Raw genomic sequence first — 9,737 nt, 5'->3', positions numbered from 1 at the left:
TTAAATGTGAAGGGCTCATGAAGTTCAGCGGTAGGTTTGCATGAATCGTCAAAGAAAATCAAAGTAAACAGAATGAAAAGCAAATATATTTAAGTGTGTTTATATATTCCATATGTATGACTTTTTATATTTCACATTTTTCCCAAGTTTGTATTTAAAGATGGTTGTTAAATTAAAAATGAATGCTTACCTTTTACACTTAATAAAAGGTTCTTTAAAAAAAATACATTAATTTCTAGAAGCCTTGTTTTTTTAATAAGTTATATTACAAGGTCCCAAAGTGTGTCTGCATGGTGTATCTGCCCACCTAACGAGCTCCAATAAGCCACTAACAAAGGAAAGATAATGCAGACTGTGGAGCAAAACTACACCAACGCCCCCGAGAAAACGGGGGAGAGATGGATATTTTACAACTTTTAACTGTATGAACCTTTTAAATTTGTCGTCTCTTTAGCCTTTTTTATATTTATTAAAGAATCAAATACGCAATAAAGTGTTTTAAAAATCAAAGTTCAGCTTTATGACAGTTGTCTTGACCGCTGCTACGTATGTGGTGGAGCCCAAGCATTTAATCTGGAGGACTGTACGAGGAACCAGACACAAATGTCTTTGTGCTAGTGTAGGAAATGAGGAGCGCTGACTGTTGAAGGTCTCAGCCCACCCTCACCCCCCACCTCCCTGCATATGGTAATACACTCTTATTAGTGGTCAGCATACCTCAGCATACCCGAAAATATTTACAGTAATCAGCCTCTTAAAGCCATCTCCACGGTCCCAACAGTTTGGATCATTTTTACTTTTTTATTTCATTTTATTTTATCTTTTTATTCTTTAGGATATGCGATTATATATTTTAAACACATTTTGAATATTTTCGGTCATATTATTATTATTATTATTATTATTATTATTATTATTATAAATAAGAGTTCTACACATTAAAAATCGCAAAATGCAGTCCAGGAAAACATGCAACATGTGTGTTTTGTCTGCAGTGGATCTGGCTCCGTTAGCAAGGCACTTCACAGCACTTGCACACACATTCAAGCGCACACACACTCCCTCGCACGCCAGTGACGTCAGGATGGAGTTTGGAGTAGAAAGCCAAGTGGATGAAGGAAGTGGAGATCTCCACCCTCCAGCCTCCCCCTGACACTTCTCATAAATATTACCAAGGCTTATTCGGGAGGCTCCCACCATAAAGTCACATCGTGTCCTGGTTTTAACAAGTTTTCAACCGTAAGAAAATCGGAAATTTGCCCCTTTTTTCCCTTCGCCACCGCGTTGGCAGTATCGGATGCGCTCCAGCCACCGTTTTTCCAACTCGAACTTTACGCACCGGCTACTGCGCCACTAGCTGGAGAGCTGCTGCTGCCGTTTACCGGCTGCTGCCCGGGGATCCAGTCCTGGTTCTCCGGAATCTTCGGCGTCGAGGGCAAAGATCCCTGATAAAATGTATAATTAATGTTTTAATTTGTGGCTCTCGATCGATCGGAGGCTGACTTTCTATCAACTTGGCTTCGGGACTTTGACTTGTGTTTCTCGTCGCTGCTGGCAAAGAAACCGAGAAACCACAAGTGATTCAGTGTCACAAACTTCATTGTTTCTGTCCACAAGAAGAGGAGAAAAAGGACACTTTTTATCCAGATTCTTTAAAATATCGAGGATCCATGATGAGCAAACCCACCGGTTCAACAAGTGGCTGTTTGGATATTCTGAATGTCAAATCAAGTAAGTTTTGTTCATCATCATCTCCGATTCCTCTGAAGAACACGGCATAGATAATGGGAGGTCTACAGTAGCGACGGGTATAACAAATGAGTGAGTGAGTCCATGGTGTCTTTAAAGATGTTTCTCACGACTCTACCTCATGATCACAAAGTTGTGAGTATGGGGACTGGCTGTCGGCCGTCTCAGAATGCAATACATGAACATCCCCGGATAACAAAGCTCCTGAATGAAAGGAAATCATGTGTAAAATTTATTTTGTAATGTTGCTCACAGATTTCGAGAAACAAAATAAGAAGGAAGCGAAAATAATAAGCCACATTCATTTGCCGACCACTGCTCTTCAAAAGCCCCACATGCTTCCCTTTGATGACACTTGTTGCCTGCAATTTAATTTTCAGCCTTTAAAAAGAGTAACAGCGCAATATGCAGGGTATCGTTCAATCTTACATGAAGAGAAATCCCGTTTGCGCACGAGATTTTTTCCTCTTATGTCTGAAATGTGTTTGCGCATTTCTGAATCCCTCATTTGAGTTTCCTGAAGCGCTTTAAATCATGTTACTGACTTTTTTAAAATAGTAATAAATTTCAAGCTGATTTACACTTTCCTATCAAATTATTTTCTGATCCTTTTTTTCTTAACCCTTGCAATTATCCCTCTGCTAGGCCTCATTATGAATTCAAATGAAGGCGGACTCAGATCATAATATAGGCCTAAAGTAGGCTATTGTTCTCTCTCTCCAAAGAATGGACATTTCTGTTGAATTCACATTTGATGCTTCTTTTAGAGCTACCACATTTTTTTTTTCACACCAGGCCGCCGCTTTTAAAATCTGTGCTCGGCGGATGTAAACGTGTGTTTTCAAATGAGAATAAAACGACTCACAGCATTGCTGTGACTCAAGTTCACAGCCACGCTACCGAGTGGTCAGAGGAAACAGCTCTTTCTCTCCCTAAAACTTCATTTCCAACTCTTTTAGCAGGTTTTCGCCTTGATGGTGATTACGTTAATAGAATATGCCATATATCTTCAAGCAATTACTGCTCACAATGGAGACGCAGTGGACCCCCACAGCGGGAAGTTAAATACATTTCCCCCTTTCACAACAAAATTGTCTGTCATTTTTATTTAATTGACTCCCAGCGACCATCGTTTAATATTTGGGGGGACATTTTTTCTTGTTGAAAATGTTTACACTTTTGGTCATCCGCGGTTTAATTAAACTCTAAATTTTAATTTGGGGGCTGTGTCAATGAAAATGTAATTTGGTTAGCTTTGGTTCTAAAGGTTTGTTAAAACAAAATAAAAAAGAATGATTTATTTTTTTTAAAAATTAGAAAACAAGAAAATAAAAAAACAACAGTGATAATAATAATAATAATAATAATAATAATAATAATAATAATAATAATAATAATAATGATAATAATAACTAGGACCAGTATGGAACACGTTGAGCGTAAATTTCTCCAATTACTAATGACAAGTTGGGTACCAAAATACCTAATTTTGTTTAACAATAAAATGTTTAAATCCAACTTTAAAATGACTTTTTTATTGCATGTTACAGCAATTAAATGTCTTTTGCGTACATTTAAAGGGCTACAGGGAGTTTTGATTCTTAATAAACAGCCAATTCCAGTCCTATAACTCTCTCCTGAAGTCATTGTTTTTGCTGCTGAGTAGTTATTCCCATGCTACCCTTTTTGACGGGTCACTGGTGAATCAATGAGCAGGTGGCAAAACGTCAGTGTAATTACATAGACGGCTTTTCCCTCCAGAATAAAAAAAGGACTGCCTCATATGCATACAAATATCTTCTTTTTAAGAGATTTGAATACAAAATCTTCACAAAAAAAATCACATTTTTTCATCTACACCGGGGTCGATTTACATACACTTCATTTGAGTTGGTGAAACGAGTTGGTACGCATTATTCTCATGGTGCAGTGTCACTCCCTAATCCTGGGGCCTATAGACCTGTGGGATAAAGCAGCTGTCGAGTCCCATTATGAAGTGGAGTTGGCAGCTTGTCGAGATCCAGGCAGTCAGACGAGGTTCAATGGGAGAAAATCATTAAGTTAACACTTTCCCCTAATGTCTCCATTGTGCGTTTTCGGGGTATTGTCTTAGAGAGCTCAAATATAACGCTTCCCACCGGACTTTATTCTTAAAATGTGCGCAGTGAATTCCCATGGTCGTGCTCGGACGAGACGCGGGGCGTTGTCCAGTGTGCGTGTAATGAGTGTGTGAGAGCGTGTCTGTGGCTGTGTGGAGTTGTCGGACATAAGTAAGTCACATGCAGGACAGTTTGTTCATTGCTTCAGTGTATATGAGCTCGATTATGGTACTTTTTAACTGATTATAGGGTCGGTGTAAAGTCACATAATTGCAGGTCGGCCGCTGAACTGCAGCCAGTGTGTCAACTTTGAAAACTGTTATACCAACTTATTCTGGAAAAACACTGTAAACACTTTGTTCCATGATATTTATTCATAAATCCCGCGATTACGCGAGCAACCGCTACAAAATGTTATCAAAATGTTTTGATTTAAAACTGAACTGTGCGCTTCGTAATTCAGTGAGCACATCATTTACTTGACATTTTTGACCTCTCCCAGGTCGGATTCTGGACATCCCATGTAAAGTGTGCGGTGACCGCAGCTCAGGGAAACACTATGGTGTTTACGCCTGTGATGGCTGCTCGGGATTCTTCAAGAGGAGCATCCGCAGAAATCGGACTTATGTGTGTAAATCTGGCTCGCAGGTGAGGCCTCCTTTAAGTTTATACAAGCTCGTAACTAAATTTCCCTGCTTTTTACACGAGGCTGAATTGGCTGTGGTTAAATGCACCTACTATTTGCGCTTTTCAAATTCGATTAAGTAGTTTTATTTATTTATTTTTAATAGAATTTCAAGCAAGGCGGGAAAACAAGCAGGCAAAGAAATTATCAAATCAAGCCTAAGTGAGAAACCTGTACGCAATCATTGCCATGAATATGGAGCAATTTCTTTCATTTTCCAAATAAAGTTAGCACCCTGCACAGAATTTGTCTCATCCTTTATTCTTTATATCCCCTAGGTGTCTGATTTTCACCCACAAAACATACCAAGCGTTTTACGCGCGTAATGCATATTTTACGCGCTGATTTCTGTTTGCTTTTCTTTTTGGCGCTGAGTTAAGTCTCTCTTGATGAGCCTAATTATGTCATGCCTGGACCATTAAGTACTGGGCTAAGTGCCGCGCTGCTGTAATATATCAGGTGTAATCCAATCTAATGTGATGACTCGAAGCCGAGGATTTAGGCGGCAGAGGGCGGGATAGAGTACTTATCCTGCGGGATGAGGCCACACTGGAGCCGCAGGGGAGCACCTCCATAACTAAAAGATAATAGTACGATCTTTCACCTGGAGATTGCCCTCCCAGGAGGATAATAGCAAGAAGCTTTTTTCTCTCTCCTGCAAGCTAAGAGAATTTTAACTAGAAGCTGTAACCCCTTCCTCTTTTTATGTCCCCTTCTCCCCCTCCCCTTTTCTCTCTGTACAGGGTGGTTGTCCCGTAGACAAAACTCACAGAAACCAGTGCCGAGCTTGTCGTTTGAAAAAGTGTCTGGAAGTGAACATGAATAAAGACGGTAAACGAGCTTAATTGAATTATCACGTTGAGCAAAGAAACGCCAGTACAGTAGGACAGTATTGGATTCGGGGGAGAAAAAAAGTGTATAAAATCTGTTAATCAAAGCTGAAAAGAAGTTGATAATTACCTGCTCCCCGCTTGTTTTAAAGGAGATCTTATTTATACCTCCTGGGAGCGCTGGTAGAAGCTCTTTTTTTTTTTTTCTTTCACGCTGAACATTTGCACTTTAAGGAGCAGCTTTCGTTCAATAAAATAAACCCAGGATTGCTCCTGGAGAATGCAATTAACGATCCTGATAAATAAGCAGTTTGCTCTCTTTCACACTGCCTTCCTACTGTCCCGCTCCACAGCCGTTCAGCATGAGAGGGGGCCACGGACATCTACAATTCGCAAACAGGTCGCTCTGTATTTCCGGGGCCACAAAGAGGTGAATGGCTCCTCGGCACATTTCCCCGGATCCTCACTACCCGGTCCTCCTTTTTTCACCACTGTCACCCAGCTGGAGCCGCACAACTTGGAGATGAGCACAGTAGCCACTACACCGGAAAGACAGGCCATCGTGGGTCTAGCACAGCCAACTCCTAAGGTAGATTTTTATTTTAAGATTACGCAATTTAATAGCTACAACGTACACTTTCTTCAAAGAGTTTTAGACCTTCAAGTAAAGAATGAGAGCATAGAAGTCAATCATTTCTTGGCTCTCGTGTCGCAGTCCATGCATAGTTTTACATTTAATCATTTCTAGATGTAGAATTCCTTAAAATGTTAGATGTTTGTATTTCTTCCAAACCGTTATTGTGCGATTAATTAGTAAACTTTTTTTTTAACACAAGGGTTAGAAGTTGAAATTCCTCTCCAGATTTAAAAGCCTGTAAGACCAACAAATCCGCCAATTAGACTTCTCACTGTAAATCCACCACAAGCAACACTAATCATTAGAAAACTGGGCGCTGGGGCTTGGAATTCGACCTTTGTTGTTCAATGTTTTCCGACCTGCGTTTCTTTCTGACATAAACAATGACAACATTTTCATTTTCCCTCTCTGCAGTATCCCCACGAGGTCAGTGGCACCCCGATGTATCTGTACGAGGTGGCTACGGAATCTGTGTGCGAGTCAGCTGCGCGTCTTCTTTTCATGAGCATCAAGTGGGCAAAAAGTGTCCCCGCGTTCTCCACCCTCCCTTTATCTGATCAGGTAGCCACGATTTGGACTCATTCTCCAAATGAATGATGCTTAAACATGATCCCCAAACAGGCCATTAGCGCCCTGTGGGGTTTGAAATGGTGAACAGCTGCCAATTAAGTATTTGGTCCGCAGACAGACGCTTTAAATTAATTAAATTAATGTCATGAATTTGATAGTATCGATTTGAAAACTGCATATCTAATAATTCCCAACCAAGCCCTAAAACCTGCACACAACATGGAAAAATAAGAAGGAATTATTAATCTTATGTTGTTATTTTTACCATTCAAAAAGTTTCAAATACTTTGGATGGTTTAATTGTTGCGTGTTGTGCACAGTTTAACACTTAAAATACCCCTTACAGCTGATTCTGTTGGAGGACGCTTGGAGAGAATTATTTGTTCTGGGCATCGCGCAGTGGGCCATTCCCGTGGACTCCACAACTCTTCTCGCTGTTTCTGGTATATGCAAAGCACGAGAGAATTTTAAGTGAAGAGCGAGCAGCTGTTGTCGTGCATAATAAAACTTTTCTTCACATTTATCCAAAGGGATGAACACTGAAAACACGGAGTCTCAGCGGATGAACAAGATTATGTCTGAGATTCAAGCGCTTCAAGAGGTGGTCACCAGATTCAGACAGATGCGCCTTGACGCGACCGAGTTCGCCTGCTTGAAATGTATCGTGACATTCAAAGCTGGTGAGTACCTCGCAAATTACTGCCCGAATGTTTGACACAGTGTAAAGACTCTTACCGGAAATAACCATATTTACCAAAGCAAACCTCAACTTTCTCTGCTGCATACAACTACAGCCAATCTGGGAATTCAGAAGAGAATATATGACATGTCATTACAGCAGTGTCATGTCAGCAGATTTCTAACAGCTATAGTGATGCCTCTTGTCTTACAGTTCCTACGCATGGAAACACAGAATTAAGAAGTTTCCGCAACGCCAGCGCTATTGCTGCTCTGCAAGATGAAGCCCAGCTCACTCTCAACAGTTATATACACACCAGGTAAAAGAGATCTATCTATCTATCTATCCATCTATCTATCTATCCATCTATCCATCTATCTATCCATCTATCCATCTATCTATCCATCTATCCATCTATCTATCCATCTATCCATCTATCTATCCATCTATCCATCTATCCATCCATCTATCTATCTATCTATCGGGCGATCGTGGCTCAAGAGTTGGCAGTTGCCTCTGTCAGTGCGCCCCAGGGCAGCTGTGGCTACAGTATAGCTTGCCATCACCAGTGTGTGAATGGGTGGATGACTGAATGTAGTGTAAAGCGCTTTGGGGTCCATAGGGACTAAATAAAGCGCTATACAGGCCATTATCTATCTATCTATCTATCTATCTATCTATCTATCTATCTATCTATCTCTTCATCCTAAGATAAAGCATGCTTTACGCACGTGTCAACTGGCTATAGTCTGCCAGCTTCATTATAAAGTTAATGAGGCAATAAGCCTCCTGTAATTGTGCAGGTGCACCAGATGAAGCTCGTATTCAAGCTAAGTAGGAGCTATTTGTCACAGGTGTGCGGTAATTGGACAGGCTGCAACAGACAGTCTGCAAATGGAACCGGACAAAAAGGCTGTTTTTGACACCAGTTGTGTTTCAGGTACCCGACTCAGCCGTGTCGTTTTGGTAAGCTCCTCTTGCTGCTGCCGGCCCTCCGCTCTGTCAGCCCGTCCACCATAGAGGAGGTGTTCTTCAAAAAGACCATCGGCAACGTTCCCATCACCAGGCTCCTGTCCGATATGTACAAATCCAGCGATATATGAATTCTCACCATCTGCCGGGGCGCGTGAGGAGGGGGAATAAAAAAGACTGGAGGCCCACGAGGAGACCCACTGAACAATCAACACAGACTGTCAAATCATAGCAGGTGTAGCCACGGCACAAAATCTCTTACGGGCTGTCTTAATACAGCCTATTTAGGCTTAGGCTCCATTGAACACATCCGGATCACAACTTTAGCCTGTTAACAGTTGCTCTAGTCAAGGATTAGCATGTACCTTTCATTAGAGACCTGCCTGTCTGATTCTGAAAACTGCAATATCTTGTGGCCAAAACGGCTTGCAGCGTCTAAATGTCGCCTTAAGGCTCTGGAGAGCACCTGCCAAGCACGTTTCCTAAAGAAACGCTGTACATTAAGACTTTTTTTGTTTTGATTTTTTCCGAGTGTCTATGAGACCAATGAGCTTGACGACCAATTCACCATTTTATTTCTGTGTTCAATCCCAACGGAGGAAACCAAAAAAAGAAGAAGAAGCAGCAGCATCCGGGGGGGGAGATGCGAGTCGCTGTTCCTCAATTCGGTGCTGAAACCAAATGCACCGATGAGGCGTCAGCTCCATGAAGCATTGCGGAGGACTCTTTAAAAAGGATGCATTATCCTTTGACTGTAAAACTACATTCATCTGAAAAATGGTGTCTGTATTTAAATGGCTGTCCCGTTTGTGTTTGGTGTGTCCTGTTTGAGGCGCAGCATAAAAAAAAGAAAGAAAAGAAAACGCTTAAGGTCGACTTTTTGAAGTTAGACACTAACACTGGATAAAATCTTATTCAGCACTTGGAAATGTTTTTGTGGCCTGTAATGTTTTTATTCTGTTGTAAAAGCAAAAAAAACAAAATTTTTAATGGAGTTATAACTATTTAGAGTTGTAACCAAGAGAATAAAATACACTGAATTAAACGGTTTTCATATAACATGACCTAGATGCTTATAGTATAGTTTTACTATAGATGCTTATAGTAAAACTACCAGCTGGAGCCCTGGCATCATAGCAAACAGTGGTGTTGGCTTCATATCTAATTACAGTGACACTTTATAAGGATGTAGAGCTCATACTAAATTATTAAACACTAATGCATGCATCTTGATTTAATGCAGGATTTCTTGTGAACACCTGAAGCTCATCAGTAATAACCAACTCTGTGTATGTTCATTTGATTTGTTAGTGCTTTATCAAGTAATGAATAACATATTATTTTACATTTTTCTTTGCCACCAAATGAGATTTGTATTACATAAAATGGTTCATTTGGGGTTAATCGCTCCAAAATCAGAGCAGTGCTTGCTCTCACAGGACATATGAAGCTGCAATCAAACTCCATCTTCAAATTCAAAAGTTTTACATGGAACTGCACGGGTCAAAAGTCCTCA

At 40.7% G+C, this 9,737-nt stretch overlaps 1 protein-coding gene across 1 annotated transcript; it reads left to right on the top strand.

The window, feature by feature from the left end:
- Window positions 1-1,145: 1,145 nt before the first annotated feature.
- nr2e1 (nuclear receptor subfamily 2, group E, member 1) lies at window positions 1,146-9,187 on the top strand. Its single transcript, XM_005730998.1, has 9 exons — window positions 1,146-1,731; window positions 4,351-4,496; window positions 5,277-5,364; window positions 5,717-5,952; window positions 6,415-6,561; window positions 6,917-7,013; window positions 7,101-7,250; window positions 7,463-7,568; window positions 8,190-9,187. The coding sequence occupies exons 1-9, from the start codon at window positions 1,671-1,673 to the stop codon at window positions 8,350-8,352; spliced, it is 1,194 nt and encodes a 397-aa protein (XP_005731055.1). The 5' UTR covers window positions 1,146-1,670; the 3' UTR covers window positions 8,353-9,187.
- The last annotated feature ends 550 nt before the right edge of the window (window positions 9,188-9,737 follow it).

The sequence above is a fragment of the Pundamilia nyererei genome, unplaced genomic scaffold (genome assembly GCF_000239375.1).
Source record: "Pundamilia nyererei isolate P.nyererei 1_Seehausen unplaced genomic scaffold, PunNye1.0 scaffold00041, whole genome shotgun sequence".
In the NCBI taxonomy this organism is placed as follows: domain Eukaryota; kingdom Metazoa; phylum Chordata; class Actinopteri; order Cichliformes; family Cichlidae; genus Pundamilia; species Pundamilia nyererei.
Note: the sequence above shows the minus strand (reverse complement) of the source record. Positions and strands in the feature narration are given on the sequence as shown.

Excerpts from the sequence above, each read along its gene's own strand:
- nr2e1 (XM_005730998.1), top strand. The coding sequence starts at position 1,671 with ATGATGAGCAAACCCACCGGTTCAACAAGTGGCTGTTTGGATATTCTG. Across the intron at positions 7,014-7,100 it reads AACTCTTCTCGCTGTTTCTG|GGATGAACACTGAAAACACG; the intron begins GTATATGCAAAG and ends ATTTATCCAAAG. Across the intron at positions 7,569-8,189 it reads AACAGTTATATACACACCAG|GTACCCGACTCAGCCGTGTC; the intron begins GTAAAAGAGATC and ends GTTGTGTTTCAG.